The following is a 25,523-nucleotide window of genomic DNA, read 5'->3' as shown; positions in this document are numbered from 1 at the left end:
AGTTACTCAAAGAGCAAGTTTACTTCTCACACAACTTGGGAATGCTTTAAATCTGGCTGAGTTTGCCATCATGAAACGAGCAATTCAACATTGAAAAAATGCAAAACACTATGCTACATGCAACTCAAACTCTCGACAAAGGAAAACTATACGAGACACACCAACGACTTAATCTGATCGCATCCTGTTCCTGTCGGGACGAGCTTCGCGCACGTTGGCTTGCTTGACCAAGACAGTTCTTCCTCCAATGTTAGCCTTATCCATGGCGGTGATGGCGGCTTCGCAGTCAGCTGATTCAGCGAAGGTCACAAAGCCAAATCCCCTGCTGCGTCCAGTCTCGCGATCATAAACAACATTCGCATCCTGGATGGCCCCGAACTCGGCGAAGAGCTGAAAGGACAAATTAGCTGAAGGATAAGCAAACAAGAAATATCGTACGTCACGAAGATCCTCCGACGTCAATGCCCAGGGAAGTCCGCTCACGAAGCACTTGTTGGGATCCAATTCTTGCATCGACAATCCTGCAAAGCGAGCAACCTACAAGGCTTGGAAGTCAGCAATCAAGCAAAGCAAGTTTACTAAGAGCATGCAAGACAAGCAAGCATTCACAACATCACACAAACATAGCCTCAGGAACAAATTATCCTGGCGAGCAGTACACGTGCGAAATCAAGCATAAGCACGATAGGCCGTGCAAGAGTGGAATACCGGTCTAGACGAAGCGATGCATGGGAGGTTGCAAGGAGAGATGCCGAAGAGGGCGGGGAAGGGGTTCTTGAGGGGGGGGACGAAGGCGGAGGCCGCGGTGACCGCGAGAAACAGAACGGGGAGGGAGCGCATGCCGAACGAGGAGGCCGTGAGCAGGGGGTGCAGGGGTGAGGCTAAAGAGAGATTGGTGAAGATTGGAGGGTGGGGTGTGAAGATAGCCAACAGTGGGTGGGGGTATTTGCATAGGGGGTGGGGGTAGAAGAATCAAGACTTCATGATAGTGAGAAATGGGGAAAATGAGGGGTATCATCATCTATTGTTGTAGATAGACAGGGTCAGGGTAGTGAGTGGGTGCTGCCTGGTACTCTTTGGCCGTAGGGTTACCAGTAGATGTCGTTGAGGTGTGTTTTCAATGAGAGGTAGGAAGCTATCGTCTTTTTACCTAGTATCTCAATTAAGAAATTAACCATCTTAACTGTTATCCCTTCACCTTGTGTCTTCGCCCCCTCTTCTTGCCCCTACCCCTACGATATTTCCCAAACTCATGTACCCCTACCTCCTCATTTTCCATGGACTACCCTACTATTTTAGCCCACCCCTACCTGCAATTGCGACCATTCCCTGCACGCTTGCACACTTCACTCACCCCCTACCCCAGTGCAACAAGGGCGAGGACCCCCTAAAATCCTATTAGTACCCCTCCGAAGAAAGGATATCACCCCACCCTCAAGTAATTTATAACTGATTTATAATACCACCCTACCCCGAGCTCCCCCTCTGGCCATCTCCTAAGACCCGGGACCCATGCGGAGCCCCATACGAGCAATTGCGGAGCCCGCCTCGGGGTATTCACAATGCAAGGGTGTCGCCTAGAGCCGCTGCGCCGCGTGATGGTCAGCGTGATAGACAGGCGAATGCGACTACGTTAGGAATGGCCGAGAGCGACCAGAGACAAGACGGGTGGCATCCTGATGGAAGTGATTTAACGAAATGAATGACTGTGAGGGATGGAAAGGTATTAAAACACAGGTAGAGGATACCAGGGATTTAGTCTCGGCAAGTGAATCCATAGAATCGGAAAGCCTCTGCTAGTAGAGTATTTTATGCAGTATTTTAAGGATAGTCAGGACCAGAGGTCCAGGAATTCTTCGTGTTCCCTATAGCAATTGCTTCAAGTCCGAGAGAGGTCCTTTAAAGCAGTTTCGTAAAATTTCGTTTGAGAGTTTCACAACGTGTTCGGTGACTTCGAGAGGCAATGCAGTAAGGATCATGCCATAGTCCAACAAGTCAAGTAAACTCATCTAAATGTAGGTGCTGAGATAGGAAAAAAATCTGGCCTTACAGTCCCACATGCAATAGTACCTAGATCTGTCCAGCGATATTAAGCTTCATATATCTGTCCTGAGAACAGAGGAACTTTTCCAAAGTTTTTGCGGAGACGCCGAGGGTCAGATGAAATATGGAGAGGACATTAGAAATGGTTGTTTGTACAAGATGCAATCACAACGAGTATTAGCGGACCAAGTGTGGTTGAGTTCTCGATCAGTGATCGAGAGGTAGCGGAATCTATCTCGAGTGTTTTGCGAACTGTTTTTACAATGGATTAAAGCATCAGAATCATGCTTCTACTGTTCGATATTTCACATTGCAACACACAAGTCACAACCTTGCAAAAGAGGGCTGTTGACCTCTTTCGGAGCTTCCTGGAGAGAACTGCAAGAAGTCTTTTGACTCGAAGCACATCTCCCCGGCATCGACATCATAATCGAGTTGCCTCCGTTACTCGCTCACCCTACTAGTCCATGACCCACAAGACCAATGTAAGAAGAAGCCAAAGTGGAAAGGGACGCCTTTGGTACACGTGTCGGATCGGTCTCAAACAACAATCCGACGTTTCATCTCTTGCCATGAGCTCCTGCCGTCAAGCTGCTCTGTCTTGCATCAAGTCAATCTGCCCCCTCGCTGGGTTTCGTTTCTTCTGCAGCCTCCTCTGTCTGTTCAGAATGCTCCTCATCCCATGGTACGCACTGATACAACAAGTTCTTCAGCTTGATGCTCTTGAGAACTATCAACTCGGGTCGCAGGACTTTCTGGTACTTGTCCAGACAATCGCAGACAGGGCCGATGTCTCTGCTTCCGTTGATGTCTATGAAGACTTTGTTAAACTTCCTCCCCACCTTCTCCTGCATGCGAAGGACTGCTGGCATGTCGAACGCATCCATAACCTCGAACTCCACGTGTCCCGGCTGACCGAACCTCTTGCGTGCGATGTCGATCTCTGCCTGCGTCTGGTCGATGCCCATGGTGAAGTCGCACTGCTTTCCTATGATGGATGTAGTCGTTCCGCCGCAGCATCCAACTTCCAGCACCTGCAGGCAAGCTCATCCCAACATAACGCTGAACGCATGCTCCCGTCCACTCACCACGTCTGTCTGCTCCACGTGCTTCTGTGCTGCCTTCCGATACTCCACTACATTCCACGTTACGATGACGGGGCACTGCTCTTTGTTCATGCGCTGCTTGAGGGAGGCTACGGAAGTTCTTCCCATGGTGAATGCGGCTTCGAGGCCGACAGGAGCTAACTGCAGGAGAGGAGATGAGAGGACAGGGGGGAAGACAAGAAGCAGTTGTGGAGATGAAGGAGAGGACCAGGGAGTTGGGAGAGAACGAGACGAGATGGGCGTTACCGGGGGAGGAGGGCGGGGGGGGGTTGATCAGGGGAAGGGGGGGGGCGGGGAGGGCAAGTCGAGTGGGAGGTATCGAGAAAAAAGATTTTTGGTTTTTGCAGGCCAAGGCAGGGGGCGGGGAGGTGAAGGGGGACAGGGGGAAGGGACAGGGGTAGGGAACAAGAACTATCACAAGGTGTGTGATGGAGGAGGTAGAGAAGTGAGATTGCTAGAGTAGGGATGAGAAACCTTGCTGAGTGAAACTTTGCAAAGAATATTCAGGAGCGAGGAATTCAAACGAGCGGGGCAGGAGCATGGGAGTGTGCTCGATCGACTTTAATGGTGAATGGAAAATAAAATAACAGCTCTCAGCCGACGCCGAGCTTCTACAAGGATCAAGAGCACTGCACAACTTGAGCTGCCGGTCCAGGGGACTGCCAGCTCAGTTCATCCTCGCGATGGTGTCGTTGATGTCCTCCATCTTTCTCTCGCGGAAGTTGGTCTTCACATCAGTCCGAGGAGCCTTCAACTTGAACCTGCACGCCATGCATGTCAGCGCCCGCTCCTTCCTCCTCGCGCCATCTTTCTCACGGTTGCAGCATCTTGACGGCAGCCAGGAAGTTCGGCCCAACGTTGTGGATCTCGTTGATGAGATCCTCCAAACAGACGATCCCCTTGTTTCCGAGCATGTCCTCAATCACCTGGCAGCAGCACAAGAAAAATCACGTCTCTTGCCATCACAAGCGTTGAGGGCCAAGTCAAGAGGAAAGAAATCAACACGCTGGCAGTAAACGGGTAGGAGGGAGCGGAAGGAGCGGGCAAAGAGTTGGGCACCTGGTTGTCTGTTAATGGTATCTTCTTGTCCTCGATCTTGGTGTATCCTCTCTTCTGGATGAGATCGCGCAGGGTCTGCAACGTCGGCACCCCGTACTTGATGTAGGGAGCAACGAGGTTTATCATCTTGAGGTTCTTGGAGTTCGCCTGGATCAGACTCGCGCAGTTGACCTGGCGAGCGTGTCAGGACGGAAGGCGAAGGAGAGAGGCTCTGAGAGCTCTACCTCTCGGAGGTGAAGAAAGTTCAAGATTTTCTTAGTCTCATCGTCCAACCCCTTTGAGCCCTTGTGCCTCATCACGAGTAGCTACCACTTGGACGTGAGCCATGGCAAGACAGCGGTAAACAGCTCATGCAACTCACCAGCTTCGAGTCTTCTCCTTCTGGGGCTTCTATTCTTTTCTGTTTGTTCATTCTCCGCATGTTTTTCTGCTTCTGACGATATTCTTTTATGAAATATGATGCTTTTTTGAACCTTACCCACCATGTCAGTTGGCAGTTACATAAGGGTGCTGTTCTCTTACATGACACCGGTGGGACCAGTTGTCCTCTTCGCTCGTTGAGCAGCAAGCTGCTCTTCATGTTTCTCCTTGAGCTCTGACAAGGTCTTCCTCTTGCGCAAGACATTCTCAGGAACCACCGGGTGACCCCTGACATGAGTTGGGAATGGTTTCTCCTTCACCATCTTCGGAGCGTGCAGAGAGCAAGGAGATGATCGAGCTCCTGCAAGGAGACTTGTACGCTTGCCTCCTCCTGCTTCAACTCTTGTTCTTGTCGCAGCCCTTCCTTGCCTAGCTTTGCTTTCCCCACGTTCCCCTTGCTGCTCGACGCCTCCTCTACTAAACCGCACGTGCCACCAGTGCAAGGAGGGGATGAGGGTAAAGGTGATATGTGAGAGTAGAGGGGATGAGGGCATACTTGAATGAGGGGGATGAGTATGATCGTAACATGAGTGGGTAGGGGTAGGCAATCAAAGTACCCATGAACCCCAAGTAGTCCTGCAATAAAGTATCAATTTGCTGGTTGGGTGGTGTAACAGGGAGAGGTGGGGTGGGATGATGGATCGGGGGTCGGGATGCAGGATTCGCTGCAAGAGCGCTTGCGGGAACTACAGGAGAAGGCGAAGGAGATGGGGGGCAAGGACATGAAGAGAGCAAGAGCAAGAGTGTACAAGTCCATCGGCAAGATCATGAGCATGATAGAAGCTCGGGTGAGATCATGAGAGGTTCCGTGGAGTCAACAGCCCTAATCTGCGAAATGTGCTAATGCGTGTGGAGGGAAGTGGATGTTTGCGATGATCTCGTTGTCTTGCTTGCATGCTGCAGCTTCGACATCTGTACCTATGTCGTGCAATGTGTGAACTACGATGCTTGATGTTCTAATCTGAAAGTGAAGCTGCTTCTACCTCCTGAGGTCTTTCCAGGAGCAGAAAAAGGAAGATCCCAGCGGGGAAGATAAGCAGGGAGGTGAAGAGAAGAAGCAGAAGAAGCCTACCAAATCTGTAAATGTGGAGAAAACAAGCAGGGTTCCGCCAGAAAAATCACAGCGAGCGAACAAGAAAGAAGAGAAGAAGAGGCTACAATTTCTGAACAAGAAGATTTCGCTGCATGGCCAGCGCAAGCAGCTCAGCAAAGCACTCAGATTCTTTCAAACGATTCAAGACGAAGGCCTCAAACCGACAGACTATTCCTACACTAGCATCATTAATGCGTACGTCCGGAACGGGGATGTAGGTTGCCTCCGGTGTCGACGGGGGATGACCAGTGTCCGTGCAGATAGCGGGAGCAGCGAGAATGTTTGAGGAGATGAAGTCGAAAGGGATCAGACCAAATGTGATGGAGCTTGTCCTTTCGCCCTCTCCGCGTCTTGCTGAGAAATTTGTGCAGGTCGTGACGTTTACCACCCTCATGAAGGGATACTGCACGGTGGGGGAGATGGGGGAGGCAAACAAGGTCCTGGAGGACATGTCAAAGGAAGGCTCCCGCATCTCGCCGAACATCCGAACGATCAACACGTTCCTGAGGTCAGAGGTGGAGGGATGTGAGGGTCGAGTGTGACTCTTGGCCGCTGCCCGACGACAGGGGGTGCGTGCGGACCGGGGCAGTGAGGGAGGCAGTCTCAGTGTTCGGTCGGATGCGGGGGGAGTGGGACGTTGGAGCAGACGACTCGACGGTCGACTATGTGACGAGGTTGATGAGCCAAGGACTGATGCTCGCTGAAGCCCGAGAGACCCTCGCGCAGCACGGGTGAGAGGACTGACGGTCGTGATCGGTGGAGGGTGGGGGGGGGTGGATAAGCAAGTGGAGGAGGAAGGGAAGGGAAGGGCAGGGAGCATTGAGGTGGATGGAGAAGAAGGGGCATGCGGAGACGACGAGAGGCAGAAAAGGGGGAGAAGATGGTAGTTGGGCACCGGGAGGTCGGCGGAGGAGACTATCGGCATAGTCTTCTAGAGTCAAGGGGATGAATTTGATGGATGCGCAGGGATCTGGGAACAGGAGCCGGACAAGTTGGGCTGGCGCAGATGGCAGCACTTGTGGGGGATGTTAAGATGTCTCGAAAAGCTCTAGAAGACTTCAAGCTTGTCAAAAATCGGGTGCTTGCTAGGAGAGCAGAGAAAGGAGCTGGAGCTGGAGCTGGAGCTGGAGCTGGAGCTGGAGCTGGAGCTGGAGCTGGAGTGAAAACCAAGAACGTGGGTGTTTGAGTATCCTTCCATGATGAAGCATGTGATACAATATAAACAGAGTGAGGAGCAAGCCGATGATGCAGAAGACGATGATGGGCAAGTGAGGGACAGGGAGGACGAGGACGAGGAGGACGAGGAGGAGGGCGCAGGGTCGAAGGCCAAGAGAGCGTCAGTAGCTCTCTTCCTCAAGCATCACATCTCTGAGCTCGAGCGAGAGGCTACTGCGGTTCCGATCCTCTTTCCTTCCCGTGTCGCAACGAGACATGAAATATTCCCAGGTCGAGGATTACCTTGATCAGCTTGGAGAAAGAGCAGCAGGAGCAGCAGGAGCAGGAGGCATTGCCGAGCAATGCTCGAAGTTTCTTCTCCAGTGCTACTCAAGGACGTTGTTCATGCATGAGATCGGAGGGCAGGAGGGGATGAGAAGCGGTGAGAAGGGCATGCGTGCAGCTCGCCTCCTCTGACGTCGCAGGAAGATGAAATGGGGGCGAAGCTCGTGCAGCACTTGGACGACATCTGCGGGCTCTCACAATTGTTGAGGAGGAGGGAGGGGAGAGGAAAGAAAAAGGAGGCGAGAGAGGAGGAGGAGGAGGAGGAGGAGGAGGCCAGAAGGCGCTTAAAGGAGACGGTCTCAGGGTACTTCAATCAGGACGCACGCCTATCATGGGAGAGAGTAAGCTCTTTCCTTCTCCCTCCTCCCCCAGCGCTCACCTCCTCCCCTCAAGATCTTTTCCTCCTCCGACAGTTCCCGTGGAGCCTCTGGCGATCGGTCAGCAGCTCTCGAGCCTTCCGCACTCACTCACCTCTTCCCTCAGCTCCCGCCGGCCTGTCAGGATGGAGATCTGCTCCGGCAGCGGCGAGTGGATTGTCGAGCAGGTGCCCAGCTTGCCCGGCCCCCAGGTCAACTTGACAAGTCCAGCAGGCCAAGACAGAGCAAGCGAGCGACTGGGTCTCCCTCGAGATCAGGCACGATCGATCCCAGCAGGTCAAGTTTGCGGGCCCGGCGGCGGCACGTGATGATGCTGACGTGGCAGCAGACGGTTGTCAAGATGGCTCTGTCCAAGTTGAACAACCTCGCGGTGCTGGCGGGGGACGCGAAGCTTGTCCTCTCCCGCCGTGTGCCCACCGAGTCCCTTTCTCAGGTCGTCTACCTCCACCTGCCCCCCAGCTGGCAAGTCACTTGGAGCAGGTGCTGATCAACTTCCCCGAGCCTCCCCTCTGGAGCGGCGGCGACGGCGAGTCGACACTTCATCTCCTCACCGCGGACTTCTTCCGTTCAGCTCATCGCGTGCTGGAGGCGGGGGGCAGCCTTACAATCCTCTCCGACAACAGCCGCTACATCGCCTCCGTCCTCGCAACCCTCGCTGACCTCAAGGACGAGGAGGGGAATGAGCCGCTGTTCGTGGACAGGCGCGAACTGACCGCGGATTGGAAGAGATCGCAAGTTGTACGTGACCTCCCGTTGTTCGTCGGCCTGCCTGGTAGCGTCTCGTCTTGTCTTCTTCTCCTTCCCTATCCATACCCTTCCTTCCTTCCCTTCGACTCCCGCTCCCTCCCGCTTCCTCTTCCTCTCTCTCCTTACAGCTTTCTTCTCCATGCCTACCTGCCTTTTTTTCTCTCTCCGTTCCTCTGCTCTCCTACTCCTCCCTGTCCTCTTCGTCTGATTTCAGCGACAGGGGAAGTCTGCGGGCACTTTGCAAACTCGGGCTCTTACTTTGACAGGTGAAAGAGGAAGAGGGAGCTTGAGTTGAGGAAGGGGGCAAGCTGAAGCTGAAGTGGAGCGCGCACGTGGGGGGGGGGGGGGGGAGGAGGAGGGAGGAGGGAGGAGGGAGGAGGGAGGAGGGAGGAGGGAGGAGGGAGATAAGGGATTTCTCCACAGGCTGTGGAGCAACGGGATGCACAACAAGAGGTTCTACATCTTTGTGCACAAGAATGCAACCAAGGGGGAAGTACCGGACAAGAAGAAGAGGAAGAACAAGGTACAACAAGACCAGGAGAGGCGGGTAAAAAGATCCAAGAGCTAGCAGAGCAGGAGCGCAAGGGTGTGTTTGATACAAGGTGTTACTTCAACTGTAAGATTGTTAAAACTGTTAGAACTTGACGACCTTCGCATTCTTCGCCGCCTTCTTCTTCCCGGCCTCCTCTGTCCCCCCTTGATCTCTCCCCTTGAGCTTCTGCGGCAGCTCAAACTGAGCGTTGCCTGTGATGTCGTCGGCACTTTGCTGGTCGGGCTGCTTGTTCGCCTTCTTGTCTTTGGCTGTTCCTTTCTCAGGGCAGTCCTTGGCGAGATGTCTCTTGTCCCCGCAGATCTGATACACCACCAACATCACTTGTGATACATGGAGGCAGAGCCGGCAGATGATACGGGGCAAGACATGAACGAAGCACAAGTGAGAGAACAGGAGGATGTTGCTTGTGTTGAAGATGAATGATGATCAAGATCGACATGAAGAAGACGAGGACGAGGACAGGGACAAGAAGGAGGTCCAGAGAGGAATCAGGTTCTACCTTGCAGCATCCTCCCTTGGGATAGATCCCTCGGTCGTTCTTCGGGCATTGCGCACTGATGTGCCCCTGCTCTTTACAGATGAAGCACACGGCAAACTTCAGCCCGTTCTCCCCCTTCTCCTTGGGGCAGTTGTGGATGCTATGACCTGGTTCGCCGCAATTGAAGCAGAGCTTCTTCTTCCTCCTGCTAGCCTTGTTCGGGTTCGACGGGCAGTTGGCAAGGGTGTGACCTGTCTTCCTGCAGCACAAGCAGACGACATGAGCGTCCTTGCCGGTGGGCTTCCCTCCCTTGCTGTGCTTCTGCTTGTCCTTCATGCTCTTCTTCGGTTTCCCGCCCTGCTGCTTGTCGCTCTCTCCCTGCCCTTCCTCACCATTATCCGCCTTCTGCTTCTTCTTAGATCTGCCCTCCTCGTCATTCTCCTTCTTCCGCTTCTGCTGTTTTGGTTCGCCGCCGCCGTTTTCTTTTCCATTGCTTGCACTCTGGTTCTTTGTCTTCTTCGCTTCTTCTTGTGTTTCTTTCACATCTTCTTTACCCTTTTTCAAAACCTTCTTCTTTGTCTTCTTCGCATCTTCTTGTGTTTCTTTCACTTCTTTCGTCTCTTTGACTGCCATCACTTCCCTTCGCGGGACGATCGATGAATATCAGCTCAGCGTAATCACAACTGCAGCTCTATGTGGTATCTTCCTCTCCTCCTTCTCTCCTCTCTCTCTTCTCCTTCTCTTCTCCTTCTCTTCTCCTCTTCTTCTCTTCACTCCCTGGGGACCGCACGTGCGCTCATGGAACTTCTGGCTCACTCCAGTCCGGGCCTCGGACTCTAGTCGGCTGCCGGGCGGCCCGGCCCGGCCCCGGGCGATCCGACCCGGACCGGCGGGGCGACTCAGCCTTGTGACGGTCCGGTCGCTCAGTGCACGGTGAGCCTTCCGACTGGCCGGGCGCCGCCGCCCGCGTGCACTGAGTGCGGCGACGATGGCAGCCTGCGGTCTGGCGTCGGTCATGATCACTGGGGGGCCGGGGCCCCGGCCCGGGGCCGCCGGTTCACCGGGCCAGATCATCGGATCGCTCTCCCGACCGCACCCGTCACGGTGACAGTCATGTCACTGTGACAGTGCCGGCAGCGAAGTTTTCAAAAAGTTTGGTCCCACGTGACGCCGCGGCTGACCGGGCGACGCAGGTTAACAAAAACTCTCCCACGGTGTAAACTTCAGTAGTGACTGAGTCGTCACGGCTTCCGGGAAGTTCAGCCTGGCAGTGCCACGGTGGCCAAGACGACTGACGTGTTTCAGGACGGCAATGTAGTACGTGAGGCGAAGAGGGGGCTTTCCTAGAGTGAGCCTGGCCCGGGCTCCGGGCCCGGCCCGGCCGGGCGGCGCGGTCCGGTACTGAGAATCCGCCGAACAGGGGCCGGGAAGATGAGATTTTGGAGGACACACAAGAGATGCAGAAACGAGGATGAGAAACGCGGGGAAGAAGATTGGAGGAGGGAGAAGGCGAGGCGAAGATGAGGGCACGAAACATGTAGGAAAAGTTATGACAGACAAGTAGACAACTACCTACAAGAATCAGCAGAGGAAGCGTAATCTTTCTCGCAGCCATATCTCACGGATGTCGAAGCTGTTGTTACTAATCGTCGTCTGCATTTCTCTCAGCCTGTCGCACTCTTTTCAAATCATCGGTCATCACTGCAACTCCAACCCGAAAAATGACCTGTCCTTGTGCTACAAGAGATGGCGACATGGTCAAGGCGCGTTGGGCCACCGAATGAGCAACCCGTCGGGTCAGGGGCAAGCATGCAAGTCAACAGAGACATCTATAGGAAGGATCCTCCTCCGTGCATGTGCGAACGTTTGTATGATCGCTCGGATCACAACTTTCAAGCTCGCATGCTTGTGCTCCCGAGTTGTGCTCGAAGTGTTGGATGTGCTGTTGTACATGATGCAAGGGGTCAAGAGGTTGTGTGCACGGTGGGGAACGAGCAAGAGAGCACGGAAGAGTGTCTGTATCATCGGAGGATCGTTCGGCGGGTTGTCATGCGCCAGGAACTTGATGGATGACTTCAACGTCACCGTCATCGACCAACGAGATTTCTTCGAGTACACCCCTGGGGTACTTCAGCTCCTTGTGAAGCCGAGCATGTTCAAGGACCTCTGCTTCCCGCTGAGCCTGCTCGAGGTGAAGGGGAAGGAGGAGGAGGGATGATGCTGTCAGTGATGTACTTGCAGGGGGTGAACTTCTGTCATGGGACTGCCGTCGACGTTCACGATGGCTCGGTGGATTTCCTTCCTCACGGGAGCGGAGAAGCGCAGCGGGTCAAGTTCGACTTCCTCATCCTCGCCTGCGGGAGTAACTACAGTGAGGGCATCAAGCCGGATCCCAGGGAGTTCGGGATGCAGCAGAGGGAGGAAGGATGGAGAGCCCGAGCAGAGGAGGTGGCCAAGGCTTCCAGTGTCCTCGTCGTGGGTGGGGGGCCGGTGGGCGTGGAACTTGCGGCTGAGATAGTAGAGAAGTTTCCTTCCAAGTCAGTCACCCTGGTAGATGCACATCAGAGTCTGTGCGAGACTTTCGCCTCCTCCTCCTCCAAGAGGTACATGTTGGAGTGGCTGACCCGCCGCAACGTGCGAGTCCTCCTCGGCCACCGCTGCATCCCGCAAGGCAGCGACGGGGCAGTTAGAACCTTCCTCGTCGGGGAAGAGACTGTAGTGAAGTGACGCCCCATCTCTGCTCCTCACGCTCTTTGCACAGGTCAGGGCTGATCGGGTGTACTGGTGCCTTGGAGGCAGACCCATGACGGGTTTCCTAAAGGACTCAAAGATGCGGTTCACGCTGAAAGACGACGGCTCGATCCTTGTATCTGACCACCTTCTTGTATGTCGACGTTGCTGTGCTGCCTCTGGTTGTTGACGAGGATGGTGAAGGTATACAATAAGAGCAACATCTTTGCTGTCGGGGATGCGATCAGCATCGACGGGTTGCCGGATGAGAAGCTTGGTCACACAGCAGAAATCCAGGCCAAGCTCGTCTGTAACAACATCAGATCTTCGCTTACGGGATCGAGAATGCATCATTACATCCCGAGTCTTGAGAGCAGGTGCAGCAGCATTCTACCCTTTACCCCCATCTACCTCCATCCCTTCCAATCGTTCTCACTCCAGAGTTGCATCTCTTTGAAATGCCTAACTGCAGGATGTACTGCCTGTCTCTCGGGAAGTACTCCGGATCAGTGAGGTTGGGACACTTCACCCTCAACGGCTTCGTCGCTGCGCTCCTCAAGTGGGGGATCGAGTGGTGAGAGAGAAGTTTTCCTGCCTCTCCATCTCTTTCCTCATCTTTACTGATCACAAACATGCAGGACGAAAGTAGCGCAAGCCAGAGGTCGACCCGTCGGGAGGGTGCTATGGCGCTTATCGGACGCGCTGACCTCCAGGACGGTGGACCACCACAAGACAAGACCCCCTCCTCCCTCACACACCAGCATGCGCATCCGATGACACTCCACATAAACGACCTCCTCCCTCCTCTCCTGCCTGCCTCCAGGGCAGCATCACATGTAGCAGATGGACTTGGCAACCTCGTCTGACTTCTCTTTGGAGATGAGCTCCCTGACCACCGCTAGTCCGAACTCCGTCGCCGTCCCTGCCCCACGTGACGTGATTATGTTGCCGTCCACAACGACCGCCTGCTCCATGATGTCGGGGATGGTCTCCTTCACCGAGAAGTGGGCTGTGTACTTGGATCCCAGCACCCCGGCCTGATGCAACACCGTAGGAGCAGCACAGATCGCCGCAAGCTTCACAGACTTCTGATGGTGCCTGAACCCATTATCATCCTCCCACAGTCTTTCCTCAGTACCTCCTCTTCTCCATCACCTCCTCCTTCCTTCACCTCTTCTTTCCTTCCTCACTCTCTCACCCTCCTTCACCTCCTCCTTCCTTCCTCACTATCCCCCTCCCCCCCCCCCTCCCTCCCTCACGAACTCCTCCTCCTCCCTCTCAAGTCCCCTCACCTCTGCACAATGCTGATCACACGGGCGTCCTCTCGGAGATGCTTCGTCCCCGGGCCTCCGGGGCAGAGGACGCAGTCGAAGTCTTGATCCTTGACGGCATCCAGGTCCACGTCAGCGGACATGATGATGTTGCTTCTTCCCTTCACATGCAGATCCTTCGTCAACGACGCCACAGTCACCTGAGCTCCTGCCCTGCGCAGGATGTCGATGGGGGAGACGGTCTCGATCTCCTCGAATCCTTCGCAGAGAAACACAAGAACAGTCTTCGTCATAGCCTGACAACCGTCTCAGTTCACGGAGAGCTGATGGTGCAGTCTTGAAAACATTCCCTCCTCACCGCATCGCATCCTCCAAAGTTTGTCCTCTATTGTCACACACGCCTCTCATCTTTCCGTCTCCCTGCTCCCCATGCGACTCATCTTGCACTTTCTGCTCCTAGTCCTGCTTCTGCTTCTGCTCCTTGATCTTCATCCCTGCACTTCTCATTCCTCTCCTCCTGCCTCTCCTCCTCCCCATCTCGTTCGCCGCCTGCCTCCTGCATTCCTCGAAAGGTTCTGCGGCTTCTGCGGCTCATCCCCTCTCATCCCCATTCTTTAAGGGCATCATTTTATTGTAATTGACATTTGCTATCTGTTATTTACTGCCTTTTGTATCTCTGCCTCGGCGGGTCGGGCAGAGTTTTCAAAGTTTGGTAGATGCAACTTCAGGATCAAAACTTTGGAAACTTTTGCCTTGGAAAGTTTGGAAAAGAAAAACTTCCACGGGAGGCCAGAGCCTTGCAGGCCATGGCTACGGCGATCCGTGGGTGGTGATAGTAGGGGGGCGAAGGAGAGGAGAGGAGAGGAGAGGACAGGAGAGGAGGACAGGACAGGACAAGAGAGAAGAAGAGAGGGATCAGAGGCAAGTCAACCCTACAATCAGCTTCAATCGTTGCTATGTCTTTGTCGTCGACAGCATGGATCGTGTTCTCCATGTTGTGCATGTCTCCGGTATACCACGCTAGCCATGAGCACCTCCTTTCTTTGAGGCATGCTTTCATGGCACCTGATCGCGGACACCTCGTCCGACCTAGGGCCGGTGGGAACACCCTTACCCTGAAAGGAGGATCCGATCAGAGTAGCCAGAAGGTGAACTGTAACATGGTGATGGTCGGGCATGTTGATGCAGGCAAGAGCACGATCAGCGGTCACCTGCTCTACTCCTTCGGCCAGCTCGACGACAGAACCCTGGACAAGTTCACCAAAGAATCGACGGCCATGGGAAGAGCCTCCTGGAAGTTCGCATGGGCGATGGACTTGACTGCTGAGGAGCGGGAGAAGGGCAAGACGCATGAGGTCGGGCAGGCCTACTTCGAGAGCGAAAACAGGAAGTACACACTCCTAGATGCCCCAGGGCACAGGGGCTACGTGCCGAGCATGATCGCAGGAGCGGCTCTAGCTGAGGTAGCAGTGCTGATCATCTCTGCAAGGACGGGGGAGTTCGAAGCAGGGTTCGAGAAGGGGGGCCAGACGCGGGAGCATGCGATCCTCATCAGGAGCACGGGAGTCCGGCACCTGATCGTGGCCGTGAACAAGATGGACGAGTGCTCGTGGAGCAAGGAGCGGTACGACGACATCGTAGGGAAGCTGCAGCCGTTCTTCAAGTCCATAGGCTATGGCTTGAGCGAGGTCGTCTTCCTCCCGCTGGACGGCCTACACGGAGTGAACCTCAAGTCTCGGATGGGCCCTGACGTCTGCAGTTGGTACGATGGCCCCTCCCTCATCGAAGCCCTCGATACGGTCAAGCTCGTCAAATCGCAGCCCTCGCTCCCCGTCCGCTTCCAAGTGTCTTGCGCGTATCGGGAGACAGACGTCTACCTGCTGGGGAAGTTGGAGTGCGGGGTGATCAGAGCAGGAGAGGAGCTCCTCCTCCTCCCCGACAACTCGGTGATCACCATCACTCAGATCTTCTTCGAGAGCACGAGTGTGGAGGAGTCGTCGGCAGGCGACATCCTTCGCCTAAAGGTCCTTCCTTGTGAGCAGAGGGGTCGCGGGAAATGACATTGAAATCAGGTGAAGGGTTGCACGGAAGACGTTCCTGCTGGAAGTATTCTCAGCCCGTCGAAAGGTGTTGGAAGGGCGAAGGCAACCAGATGGTGAGAGGAGGGCGAGGAGGAGGAGGAAGTGGAGGAGGAAGTGGAGGCAGAGGAGTTGAAGACGAGATGATGGGGCAGGAGGAGGAGGAGGAGGAGGAGGAGGTGGTGGTGGTGGTGGTGGTGGTGGTGGTGGAGGAGGAGGCCGATGATGATGATGATGACGATGCGCAGCATTGAGGTCAAGGTGAACATCCTGGACTGCAAGAGCATTATCGCTGCCGGATACTCGTGAGCGCTCCCCTAGCTCGTCACTGTGCTGACATTGGCTCAGTTGCATGTTCCACTGTCACTCCATCGCCACCGATTGCACTTGGGAATCAGTCATCTCAGTCATAGACAAGCAGGTCAAAATCACCAGCTGCTCCTCCCTTGCCCCCCCCCCCCCCCCAGCTCACTCCCATCCCTGTCCCTCCCTCTTCTACTTTTCCTCCCTTTCCTCTATCGCACTCCCCTCCCCTCCTCGTGATCTATCCGTCTCTCCGTTTCTCTCGTGCTTCTCATCCTCATCGTTCAGCTCGGAGAGGTCAAACGTCCGTTTGTTCGACGGGGTCAATCTGCCGTCCTAAGGCTGGAGTTCTCCTCAGAAATCTGTGTCGGTGAGTGACCATGAATATTGTTCATTGCCTGCTCATCTGACTCATCGCAGAGACATACAAGGACTTCTCTCAACTCGGACGCTTCGTCCTCCGAGAGGTTCTTTTCCCCTCTTTCTCCTTCTCCTCTCAACTCGGGCATGCAGGACGGGTTGACTATCGGCATTGGCATCGTCCTGAATCTTCTCTGAGCTCCCAATGGGCCCCATCGAGCCGAGTTAGTCATTTCATTAATCCACAGTATTCTTAGAGTTGTCATGCTCAACAGTGTTACTCGCCCCCCCTCTCTCATGAAGTTGCGATCTGGTTCTGCAGGCTCAGGCACCTGCTCTCAAGCTCCTGAAGCCTCTCCTGCCGTAACAACACTCGTCAGCAAACGCAAGATGGGAAGGGTCAGGGTAAACCTGTACGTTCAGCTTGTGCTGGGCGGCAAGCGAGCACAGCGCCATGAGCGAGTCGCTGCGAGCTGCTCGTCTCCTCTGATACCCGCTCTGGACCTCCTTGAACTCTCGCTGGAGCTCCTCCACCTTCTTCTTAGCGGCGACGAGCCGAGCTTTTCCCATGCTCATCCCGCTGGCAACCATCTCCTCCAAAGCCTGGACCTCAGTCGCTGTGTTCTTCAGCTCCATCTCGAGCAGCTCCTTGTCCCTCACCAGCAGCTGCTCCTTGGTGCGGCAGTCCTCCTCCAGGTTCGCGATCTCCTCCTTCTTCTCCTCCACCTGCATCTGCATGTCCCGCACCTTCTCCTCGCTCTCCATCCGCTGCGAATGAACCTCCTGCGCCTTCTCCAGGAAGGAGTCGCGCAGGTTGACGAGGTCCTGCTTGAGGCTCGACTTTCCTCCCAACGCGATGAGCTGGTCGACGCCGTTTCCTCTAGACGCCACCGGGATGTCAAAGGAGATGCCGTTGGCATGCTTTGCTGTGGACGGAACAATCTTCATCTCAGTCGCCATGCGGTTGTACTCTTGGATCTGTTTCTCGATCTCTGCCTGCTTGTTAGCCAAGGAGATCTCAGCGTTGTAGATGTTGTTCTGAAGACTCTCCTTCTCCGCTGCCGTCTTCCTGAGGTCGTCCTGCAATCGACCTCTCTCCGCTGCGATCCTCTGGGCATCGATAGCTTTCGTCTCCTGTTGTCCGACAACCTCCTGCAAGTGCGCCTTCTCGGCCTCTGTCGCCTTCAGCTCTGCTTCCTTGGCCGCTGCGTCCTCTTTGATCTCTGTAGTCTTCTTCTCCACATCCACGAGATGCTTCTCGAGGTTCGTGATGAGCAGCTTGAACTTCTCCAGATCCTTCTGGAGCAGGGAGCGCTTCGTCTGAAGCTCCTCAAGCTTGGACTCTGAGAGCTCTTCTATCTCCTCCTCCATTTTCCTGTTTGCTGTGTTGAGACGATCGACTTCCTCCTGTGTTGCTTCATTCTTAGCGTTGAAGGCCTGTGCCAGCTCCTGCTCGATGTACTCATCGTTGTCGCTGCCTTGCAAGAACGAGTCATAGGCCTTTGCCAGGTAGTCGAAGAACATCTTGTCAGGGTTCTCGGATTCAGGGTCCTCCATCATTGCGATTTCTACTTGCTTCTCATACTGGAGCAGCTCAACGATCCACACGAGAGAGGCGAGGAGCGAGGGCCAGGCATGCGGAGAGCCGACAGCTTGAAGGTGGCTCTTGCTCACGTTGAAAGGATATCGCAGACGTCTGAACATGGCTGGAACATCCTCCGCAATGTTCTGGCTCAGCTGAAACTTGGGATCGATCTTATTGTACAGGAACATGAGGATGTGAAGGTAATCCTTGGTCGTGGGAGCATCCAACTGCTTGAGACTGATCTGGCGGTCGTAGTTGTTCTCGACAAGGAACTCGATGAGGCGATGCTTCGCCGCATTGATGAAAGCCTTGTCTTTCACGTTCCTCGGGTCGTCCATCTGCTTCGAGGGCCCACCTGCTGCAAGGGTTGAGCGCCGCCCCCCCGGGGCCATGGACTGCCGTCCTCCTATCGAGCTCTTGCGCGTGCCGAAGCCTCCAAGGGTTGACTGTCTCCCGAGACTTGCCTTGCCAGGCGCTAGCGACGCGCGAGGTGCGAGCGAGGTGCGCGAGTTCAACGAACTCGCTGAAACAGGGGCTAACGACTTCCGCATCTGAACAGCGACAAGTTAGTTTGTGATGATTGAAAAGTTTGGGCGTATTCACGACTCAGTTAGTTGAGACGTCAAGGCACAATTCCTCACTGCTTGTCTGACTTGTCTATTTCATTTCATGTCTCGCACTCTACACGGTTTGAAATTCCAACGGCACATTCTCTTTCACCACGAGTGAGAAGTTCTGTTCACATCGTCCTCTTGACATCTACATGCATCATTGCATCAGCACAGTCGTGCTGTCTGCTGTGTACTCGGCATCTCCAAACTCTCAACGTGCAAATCTTCTGAATGTGGTTCTCTACCCATCCTCTTTCCTCTCCTTCCTCCTCACCTCTTACTTTCTATCCTTCTTCTCTTCATATCCTGGATATTGTTGCCGTTTCCCTTCCCCTCTCCTCCCCTCTCCTGCCCTCCCCCTCCCTCCCTTCCCCTGCATCGCTCTACGGGCGGGCATTTCGACTTCCGAAGGTCTCTTTCGGCCAGAGGGGGTGGGTTGGTAGGGGTCCATACACCAGGATTACCCATACCTTAGTAGGGGTACCAACATTTATCCAACGGTATACCATGGGAAATGAAGGGGTACTTGTAGAGTTTAGCTACAAATAGGGGGTGGGGGTACCAGGGGTGGGGGTCTTGTCACACAGAATTTCAAAAAAAATTCCGTTGGGTGGGGGTGGAGGTCCTAGGGTGAGTAGGAACCCTAAGACTCGAGACCCTCTACTAGGACTCAAGCGGTAACCACGAATGTTGTTGGACCGTACCGTACCCGGGCCGGACCCAGGGCAGTGGCAGGACTGACTGGCCCAGGCTTCGGGGAGTCTCTACCGGCCCCACAGTCAGTTCACAGGGCGATTTACTATTGAACTTTCATAGACATCACTGCCCGATCATCATCGGAGCCTTCGGCGACACTGTCAGTTGAGCAAGCTTGCTGCTCGCTCGAGGGATTGTTGCAACTCCTGCGGCAGGAGAGTGAGCAGCATGAGAAGGAGAGGGTCGTCATGGTGACATAATGATTGAACTCGGCATGGCAGACAAACGCGCGATCCTTCTGTGTCCTCCTCCTCCTCACCTCCATCTCCTGGTCGAGAAACTTCAATCCGGCTGACCGTGACAAGATCATTCCCTCCGAAAGCTTCCTGTCAACAAGGCAATCAAGAGGCCGGGCTGAGCACATCACGACGGCAACGAGGAACAAACTGCTTCAGGCGCAACAACTACAACGAAAGCAGAAGAATCTCTTCTTGAAAACCTACTTTGTTCGCGGCAGCTCTTTGGCAGCTGGGCATGTCGTGGGAACAGCTTTAGACTTCGGGTCAGGTGCCCTGGATAAGGTCCTGCTCCTCAAGATCTCCGGCTTCTGTTTCAGAACGTCGTGCACCTGGCGGAAGTCATAGTCAGAGATCGGCAGCAGGGATGCGGCAGTCCTGACGTGTCCACGGAGACCTTCCGAGGAGGAGGAGGAGCTTGTATCACTAGAACTCTCGACTGACTTGGTCTGTGTCAGCTTGTCCTGTTGCCTCCTCCTCTGCGTGGTTGAAGATATCAGCACAAGGGGCGGTATCCCAAGTTTCCAACTCACAGCAGCAGACAACATAGCCCGTCCCTGCGGTCTGTTCGGGGCTCCTCCTCCCCCGTTACAGACATCTGTATCCTCACTGAAGTCCTGGGTCTGCGTCCCTATCGTGTGCAATGACTGGGATTGGGCTCCATGGCGAGCAGCGTCAGGTGGCTGATGCAAGGAAAGAGGACGTTCATCTGAGGGATTTCTTGACCTCACTGTCATCTGCTTGTTCTTGCCTGTCTTGGGACTCTTATCTTCACTCTCTTCCTCCGAGACATGCAGATGTCTGCAAAGTTGCAGCAAGGAGTTCTCCATGGTTGAACATGGTTCTGATAGCCTGTCTTGCATCTCCTGGGAGTTGGGGGGCGTGCTACCCCCCTGAACTAGCGCGTCTGCAAGGATACTTTGAAAGCCTTGAAGGGACCTTGCCATGGAGTTCAGAGCCTCCAACACTTTGAAGTCTTTCTGACTCGTCTTGTCTTGCTCGTGTGTGCCTTTTGTTTCTTCCTTGACCGGGTTCTTGTTGACTATGAGATCTTGCATTTGCTTCTCAAGCTGCTGCCTGCAAAACACCTCCTTCCTCTTCTGAACCAGCGCTTCGTCTCGTTCTTCCAATGCCCTCCGCAACGTAGAGGACGTTGCTTCCAACCTTGACGTCAAGACTTGATTTTTCTCCTGCAACTCAGCAAGTTGCCGTATTAAACAAGCCTCTCTTCGCTGAACCTCCTGCAACTTCCCTGACAACGCGTGATGTCTTGGACAAGGCCTTTACAAACCCAAAGATTAGCTTCATCGTCTCCATGTCTGCAATCCTCACCTTCCAGCATCATCTTTGAAGTTCTCTGAACAGTTTGACACATTTTCAAATCTGACCATGACTGCACCTTTGAAGTCTCCTGTCTCTTATTTCGCCATAGTTGAACAAATCAATGATGCAGCATCAAGATCAGATGTCGTTCAGAGTTAGATCAGATGTCGTTCAGAGTTAGATCAGATGTCGTTCAGAGCTGTCGCTTCCTCCTTCGACATCAAATCTTCCCCTCTACAGCGATACCAAAGATGGGGGTAGGGGTCCTTCAAAATCGGATAATCAAAATCAAACAGGCGTGTAAAATTGTATAAAGGGTATAAAATGTAATGTTGATACCTGTGACATTTTTCTAGGGCCGTTGGCTCCAGAATCGGGAATCTGTGAGGGACTGGAGAGGGGAGGGGGGAGAGGAGAGGAGAGGAGGACGGAAGAGGAGGACGGAAGAGGAGAGGAGCGAGGAGAGGAGAGGAGCAGGATAAAAGCCCGAGCACGTCACTGCATGATCGATGGGAGGATGTGTTTCGTCTACCCCAACATCCCCACTAGCAGAGGACCTCAGCCTAAGGAGGGAAGCGTCCGAGCCCATGAAGACCTCGCCCCACCTTACTGCTCCTTCGGGACCAGCCTCCGCTCCTCCCACGCTCCGGGCTGGCCGTTCAGCAGGTGCTGGTCGAGGCTGCGAAGGAGTTACCACTGCTGAGTGACTGTTTGGTGGTTCACTGCAGAGATCGACGTGCCAAGCAGAGCAGAGACGAAAACTGCCGGGGCATCGGCAGACGCAACTGCGAGCAAAGATCAAGGCACGCCTCCTTGAGTAGACCTAGCAAGCTAACCTCCCTTCCTCCTTCAGGGTCTCTGCCGTTCCCCAAGGAAGGAGTGACGCTGGAAGTCTTCAGGGAGTTCGTGGAGAAGTGTGGGGGGCAAGCAGCTCTGTCAGGCCTCACCACGACTGACGTGTGCGAGAAGTACCTCATGAAGTTCACCGCAGCACACGGAGGGGTCTCCTACTGCCAGCTGCTGCAGATGGAGGGGCATGCGGGGGTGAGCAGGGCGCAGGTGTTTATCTCGCATGCCTGGAAGTACAACTTCCTTGATGTCGTGAGCGCGATAGAGTCTCACTTCAAGGGCAGCAGCACCGTCATCTGGTTCGACCTCTTCAGCAACAACCAGCACGGGGCCCCGAACTTGCCGTTCGAGTGGTGGAGCACGACGTTTGCGGAGGCGATTAGGGATTTCGGGCATACTGTAATGATCCTTTCCCCTTGGAACAACCCTATCCCTCTGACTCGAGCTTGGTGCCTGTTTGAGCTGTTCCAGACGGCAAGGACGCGCAGCCGGTTCAGCGTCGCCATGAGCGAGACGGAGGCGAAGAAGTTCTGGTCCGAGCTGTCGATCGATACCTACCTGGGGATGCTCGGGCAGGTGGATGTGGAGAACAGCGAGGCGTTCAAGAGGGAAGACAAGGAGAGGATCTTCGCGGTGATCAGAGAAGCTGGAGGGTTTGATCATCTCAACGCTCTCGTCCTCTCCTCCATGCGCGATTGGTTCACTGCCGCTGCTGAGCGCCAGGCACTTGTCAGCCATCAAGACGAGGACGACGACTTGTGGGGCAGGATGAAGCTTGCTAGCCTCTACTGCAGTCAGGGCAAGTACGAGCTGGCGGAGCCTCTCTACGTCGAGTGTCTGGAGAGGCAGCGGAGAAATCTTGGAGCTGATCACCTCGGCACGGTGTCCGGTATGAGCAACCTGGCGGGGCTCTACAAGAGCCAGGGGAGGTATCAGCAGGCAGAGCTCCTGTACACCCAGTGTCTTGCCAAGTTGCAAAGTTGCCTCGGGGCGGATCACCCGGAGGCCCTGACGAGCATGAGCAACCTTGCGGGGGTGTACAAGAGCCAGGGCAAGTACGAGGAGGCCGAGGGCCTGTACCTGGACTGCATCGGCAAGGTCAAGGACAGGCAAGGAGCTGACCATCCTGACACCCTCACCAGCATGAGCAACCTTGCAGGCCTCTACTTCCATCAGGGGCGATACGAGGATGCGGAGCCTCTCTACCGCCAGTGTCTGCAGCTGCGGCGAGTCAAGCTGGGAGAGGATCACCCCGACACCCTGACGAGCATGAGCAACTTGGGGTCCCTCTGCTTCAACGAGGGGAAGTACGAGGAGGCGGAGGAGCTGTTCAGAGAGTGCGCGGAGAAGAGGCGGGTGAAGCTGGGGGAGAGCCACCCGGACACGCTGACCAGCGTCAACAACTTGGCGGCCCTGTGCAGGAGCCAAGGGAGGAGCGAGGAGGCAGAGGCTCTTTGGCTGGAGTGTCTGGAGAAGCGGCGGGCGAGCTTGGGAGAGGACCATCCTGACACCCTCACCAGCATGAGCAACTTGGCAGGGCTCTACAAGATGCAGCGCAAGTACGAGCAGGCAGAGCCACTCTTCCTCCTCTGCGTGGAGAGACTTCGAAGTCAGCTGGGAGAGGATCACCCCGACACCCTGACGAGCCTCAACAACCTTGCGGGCCTCTACTACAGTCAGGGCAAGTACGAGTTGGCGGAGCCCTTGTACGTCCTCTGCCTTGAGAGAAGGCGGGAGAAGCTGGGGATCGATCACCCAGGTACTCCCACGAGCATGAGCAACCTTGCGGGGGTGTACAAGAGCCAGGGCAAGTACGAGGAGGCCGAGGGCCTGTACGTCGAGTGCTTCCAACTCTTCCTCAGCAAGCTCGGAGCTGACCATCCTGACACCCTCACCAGCATGAGCAACCTTGCAGGCCTGTACAAGATGCAGCGCAAGTACGAGGATGCGGAGCCTCTCTACCGCCAGTGTCTGCAGCTGCGGCGAGTCAAGCTGGGAGAGGATCACCCCGACACCCTGACGAGCATGAGCAACTTGGGGTCCCTCTGCTTCAACGAGGGGAAGTACGAGGAGGCGGAGGAGCTGTTCAGAGAGTGCGCGGAGAAGAGGCGGGTGAAGCTGGGGGAGAGCCACCCGGACACGCTGACCAGCGTAAAGAATCTTTCTGTCTGCCTTGAGGCACAAGGTAAAGTCGAGCTGCTAGCACGACCGAGCCTCTCACTATGAAGTGCAGGCAAAATCCTGGAAGGATGAGGGCGTTGGAGCTGTTGGAGCTGCGGGAGTCCCGTCGATGTTTGTTCTCAGACTCCAGGGGCTGAACCCTTCAGTTCTTACATGTGAATTTCGTTGAAAATCAAGATAAAAATAACTTCCCCCCTGCTCAAACCCCCAGAATTCTCCCTCACTTCTTGTCAAAACCCGCTGAGCAAGTGCAATGTAAGACAAACATCATCGCCATTCAAGTCAATCACCTGAGAGCGGCAACTTAAATCCTGCTTCCTTGTACGCCCTGGTCATCCCATCGTCCATGGCCCTCCACGCCAGGCGCTGTTTCCTGGCGTCTTTCGCCATGGTAATCACTTTCTTCTGCTCGTCAAGATCCTGCAAAGCCTTGTGCTTCTCATCTCGAATCTCCTTGAGCTTGCTCTCCTGCTCGTTGAGCGCCTTCTTTGTGCTCTTCACGATGTCCTGGAGCTTCGACAGCTCCTCCTGGTCCACCTTGTTCGCGTTGGGGAGCCCCATGTTCCGTCTCGCCTGCTCCTTCAGCTCCTTGATCTTGGCCCGCATGTCTCCGGAGGTCATCGCCGAGTTCATCCCGGGAAGCTTCGACCATGGTCGCCCTTCCAGGCAGAACTTGGACGACTTGGGCAGTCCCGGCAGGTCAGTGCAGTCAGCAACGCCGACGTCTGGCGTCTCTCGGCCCAGGATGGTGTCCGACGTTACCCCGCTTGTCAGCATCTGCCCCTTTTGGGGCATGATCTGCCGCTCAGCCATGGTACCCGACGACTCGCCCCCCTCGTCCGAGCCCGAATCCGAATCCGTAAGCTCCCTAGCGATTTGAGCTGCGGACAGCCCGTGGTTGTCGAACGCCTCGACGATCTTGGAAGCGATCGTGCGGAGAAGCTCCTGCCAATCCCCGAATGATCTTGGGAACTCAACAGCGCCCTCCCCACTTACCTTGGCAGCCTCGTCCTCCTCCGCCTTGTACTGATCAACCATGTCGGTCACTTCACGGACGACCTGAGGAGGCAGACATCAGCTCACGTCCATCAGCCAGCATGCGGATCTTGCACGGGGCGCGATCTCCAACAACATCTACCTGTCCAGGTCGCGCATCCCTCCTCGCCGTACCCTGGAAGCCCTCCTCAGCATTCTGCTCTCCAGGTCCAGTCAGCAGCTCGAGCTTCTTGGCACCGATCCTAGCACGCGCAAGTGAGGATGAACGAGATGAGAGGAAGAGATGAGAGGAATATGCATCTTTCTGTGTGTATACTCCAGCAGCATACGCTGCGAGCCCACATGGTTCATAAGGTGAGACTTACGGAGTTGGCGGTTTCTCGGGTGCATCCAGGGCATGCAGCCTAGTGGCCTCTCTATGCACCTGCAGCGACATGTTGAGATCACTCATGTCAAGAGCACAGTTGTTCTTGAACCTGCTCCTTTGTCCTCTTCAAGAGGTTCTCAACTGAGTCGAACTCCCCTGGCACAATCGCCTTTGCTGGCAGCTTCCCCTTTTCTGCATCAGAAAGAAACGATTCTGCGCCCTTGAGGGTGTTCATCCATCTCCTGCCGAGCAAGGTTTGTGAGATGCATCGAAACGGAGGCAAAAGCATAAGAAGCAACCTGACTGACGCGTCCTGTTTGAGTACAACTCTTCCCGCATCACCCTTTGAAGAAGTCATTTCGAGCAAGGTAAGATTACACGTAAAGCAAGTTGAGGTAAAATATGAGGTAGACAATGCTCTCTTGTGTTAGCACACGTTGGAGGAAGAACAAGAATCATCCGAGAAATCACTACACAACTGAATCCATAAGGAAAGCATAT

General features: G+C 54.8%; 12 protein-coding genes across 13 annotated transcripts; 4 read left to right on the top strand and 8 right to left on the bottom strand.

Annotated features, from left to right (window-relative positions):
* Nucleotides 1-2: 2 nt before the first annotated feature.
* Nucleotides 3-859, bottom strand: GUITHDRAFT_152759 (hypothetical protein). Its single transcript, XM_005832102.1, has 3 exons — nucleotides 709-859; nucleotides 439-537; nucleotides 3-390 (listed from the first exon to the last, which is right to left on the bottom strand). The coding sequence occupies exons 1-3, from the start codon at nucleotides 838-840 to the stop codon at nucleotides 169-171; spliced, it is 453 nt and encodes a 150-aa protein (XP_005832159.1). The 5' UTR covers nucleotides 841-859; the 3' UTR covers nucleotides 3-168.
* A 1,795-nt stretch (nucleotides 860-2,654) lies between these two features.
* On the bottom strand, nucleotides 2,655-3,257 carry GUITHDRAFT_108822 (hypothetical protein; the record flags this gene model as incomplete). Its single annotated transcript, XM_005832101.1, has 2 exons — nucleotides 2,655-3,077; nucleotides 3,132-3,257. The coding sequence occupies 2 exons, from the start codon at nucleotides 3,255-3,257 to the stop codon at nucleotides 2,655-2,657; spliced, it is 549 nt and encodes a 182-aa protein (XP_005832158.1).
* Nucleotides 3,258-3,696: 439 nt separating this feature from the next.
* On the bottom strand, nucleotides 3,697-5,053 carry GUITHDRAFT_152758 (hypothetical protein). Its single transcript, XM_005832100.1, has 6 exons — nucleotides 4,731-5,053; nucleotides 4,570-4,681; nucleotides 4,433-4,513; nucleotides 4,209-4,379; nucleotides 3,966-4,075; nucleotides 3,697-3,910 (listed from the first exon to the last, which is right to left on the bottom strand). The coding sequence occupies exons 1-6, from the start codon at nucleotides 4,889-4,891 to the stop codon at nucleotides 3,817-3,819; spliced, it is 729 nt and encodes a 242-aa protein (XP_005832157.1). The 5' UTR covers nucleotides 4,892-5,053; the 3' UTR covers nucleotides 3,697-3,816.
* A 228-nt stretch (nucleotides 5,054-5,281) lies between these two features.
* On the top strand, nucleotides 5,282-8,913 carry GUITHDRAFT_108820 (hypothetical protein; the record flags this gene model as incomplete). Its single annotated transcript, XM_005832099.1, has 16 exons — nucleotides 5,282-5,416; nucleotides 5,630-5,935; nucleotides 5,982-6,038; nucleotides 6,093-6,229; nucleotides 6,288-6,452; nucleotides 6,688-6,899; nucleotides 6,973-7,115; nucleotides 7,168-7,318; nucleotides 7,525-7,562; nucleotides 7,615-7,658; nucleotides 7,705-7,765; nucleotides 7,812-7,874; nucleotides 7,924-8,031; nucleotides 8,079-8,370; nucleotides 8,566-8,611; nucleotides 8,769-8,913. The coding sequence occupies 16 exons, from the start codon at nucleotides 5,282-5,284 to the stop codon at nucleotides 8,911-8,913; spliced, it is 2,103 nt and encodes a 700-aa protein (XP_005832156.1).
* A 249-nt stretch (nucleotides 8,914-9,162) lies between these two features.
* Nucleotides 9,163-9,667, bottom strand: GUITHDRAFT_50727 (hypothetical protein; the record flags this gene model as incomplete). Its single annotated transcript, XM_005832098.1, has 2 exons — nucleotides 9,163-9,198; nucleotides 9,398-9,667. Coding segments are annotated over 2 exons (306 nt in total), but the record flags the coding sequence as incomplete, so codon positions are not given.
* A 1,489-nt stretch (nucleotides 9,668-11,156) lies between these two features.
* GUITHDRAFT_108818 (hypothetical protein) lies at nucleotides 11,157-12,684 on the top strand (the record flags this gene model as incomplete). The annotated part of the gene is made up of 5 exons (XM_005832097.1): nucleotides 11,157-11,567; nucleotides 11,618-12,091; nucleotides 12,138-12,260; nucleotides 12,311-12,483; nucleotides 12,579-12,684. 5 exons carry the CDS (start codon nucleotides 11,157-11,159, stop codon nucleotides 12,682-12,684), a joined length of 1,287 nt encoding a protein of 428 aa, XP_005832154.1.
* A 270-nt stretch (nucleotides 12,685-12,954) lies between these two features.
* On the bottom strand, nucleotides 12,955-13,658 carry GUITHDRAFT_41107 (hypothetical protein; the record flags this gene model as incomplete). Its single annotated transcript, XM_005832096.1, has 2 exons — nucleotides 12,955-13,204; nucleotides 13,399-13,658. Coding segments are annotated over 2 exons (510 nt in total), but the record flags the coding sequence as incomplete, so codon positions are not given.
* A 675-nt stretch (nucleotides 13,659-14,333) lies between these two features.
* Nucleotides 14,334-16,412, top strand: GUITHDRAFT_94733 (the record flags this gene model as incomplete). 2 transcript variants are annotated; one of them, XM_005832095.1, is made up of 8 exons in its annotated part: nucleotides 14,334-14,525; nucleotides 14,610-15,423; nucleotide 15,456; nucleotides 15,704-15,760; nucleotides 15,804-15,876; nucleotides 16,047-16,128; nucleotides 16,179-16,225; nucleotides 16,272-16,316. In XM_005832095.1, 8 exons carry the CDS (start codon nucleotides 14,334-14,336, stop codon nucleotides 16,314-16,316), a joined length of 1,311 nt encoding a protein of 436 aa, XP_005832152.1. The 2 variants fall into 2 exon arrangements, with proteins under 2 accessions (XP_005832152.1, XP_005832151.1); XM_005832094.1 differs by having other exon boundaries at nucleotides 14,523-15,401; nucleotides 15,450-15,532; nucleotides 16,272-16,412.
* Nucleotides 16,413-17,418: 1,006 nt separating this feature from the next.
* GUITHDRAFT_152754 (hypothetical protein) lies at nucleotides 17,419-18,220 on the bottom strand (the record flags this gene model as incomplete). The annotated part of the gene is made up of 1 exon (XM_005832093.1): nucleotides 17,419-18,220. A coding segment is annotated over exon 1 (593 nt), but the record flags the coding sequence as incomplete, so codon positions are not given.
* A 1,289-nt stretch (nucleotides 18,221-19,509) lies between these two features.
* On the bottom strand, nucleotides 19,510-20,697 carry GUITHDRAFT_108814 (hypothetical protein; the record flags this gene model as incomplete). The annotated part of the gene is made up of 2 exons (XM_005832092.1): nucleotides 19,510-20,587; nucleotides 20,639-20,697. The coding sequence occupies 2 exons, from the start codon at nucleotides 20,695-20,697 to the stop codon at nucleotides 19,510-19,512; spliced, it is 1,137 nt and encodes a 378-aa protein (XP_005832149.1).
* Nucleotides 20,698-22,165: 1,468 nt separating this feature from the next.
* On the top strand, nucleotides 22,166-23,704 carry GUITHDRAFT_71493 (hypothetical protein; the record flags this gene model as incomplete). The annotated part of the gene is made up of 2 exons (XM_005832091.1): nucleotides 22,166-22,576; nucleotides 22,955-23,704. 2 exons carry the CDS (start codon nucleotides 22,166-22,168, stop codon nucleotides 23,702-23,704), a joined length of 1,161 nt encoding a protein of 386 aa, XP_005832148.1.
* Nucleotides 23,705-23,879: 175 nt separating this feature from the next.
* GUITHDRAFT_108812 (hypothetical protein) lies at nucleotides 23,880-25,380 on the bottom strand (the record flags this gene model as incomplete). Its single annotated transcript, XM_005832090.1, has 7 exons — nucleotides 23,880-23,899; nucleotides 23,950-24,604; nucleotides 24,656-24,718; nucleotides 24,798-24,897; nucleotides 25,021-25,079; nucleotides 25,132-25,264; nucleotides 25,322-25,380. The coding sequence occupies 7 exons, from the start codon at nucleotides 25,378-25,380 to the stop codon at nucleotides 23,880-23,882; spliced, it is 1,089 nt and encodes a 362-aa protein (XP_005832147.1).
* Nucleotides 25,381-25,523: the final 143 nt, after the last annotated feature.

Source organism: Guillardia theta, assembly GCF_000315625.1.
Source record: "Guillardia theta CCMP2712 unplaced genomic scaffold GUITHscaffold_36, whole genome shotgun sequence".
Classification (NCBI taxonomy): Eukaryota; class Cryptophyceae; order Pyrenomonadales; family Geminigeraceae; genus Guillardia; species Guillardia theta.
This window is presented reverse-complemented; position numbering and strand designations above follow the sequence as displayed.

Excerpts from the sequence above, each read along its gene's own strand:
- GUITHDRAFT_152758 (XM_005832100.1), bottom strand. The coding sequence starts at position 4,891 with ATGGTGAAGGAGAAACCATTCCCAACTCATGTCAGGGGTCACCCGGTG. Across the intron at positions 4,682-4,730 it reads ACTGGTCCCACCGGTGTCAT|GTTCAAAAAAGCATCATATT; the intron begins GTAAGAGAACAG and ends ATGGTGGGTAAG. Across the intron at positions 3,911-3,965 it reads GCCGTCAAGATGCTGCAACC|GTTCAAGTTGAAGGCTCCTC; the intron begins GTGAGAAAGATG and ends CATGGCGTGCAG.
- GUITHDRAFT_152759 (XM_005832102.1), bottom strand. The coding sequence starts at position 840 with ATGCGCTCCCTCCCCGTTCTGTTTCTCGCGGTCACCGCGGCCTCCGCC. Across the intron at positions 538-708 it reads GCATCGCTTCGTCTAGACCG|GTTGCTCGCTTTGCAGGATT; the intron begins GTATTCCACTCT and ends CAAGCCTTGTAG. Across the intron at positions 391-438 it reads CGTCGGAGGATCTTCGTGAC|CTCTTCGCCGAGTTCGGGGC; the intron begins GTACGATATTTC and ends TTGTCCTTTCAG.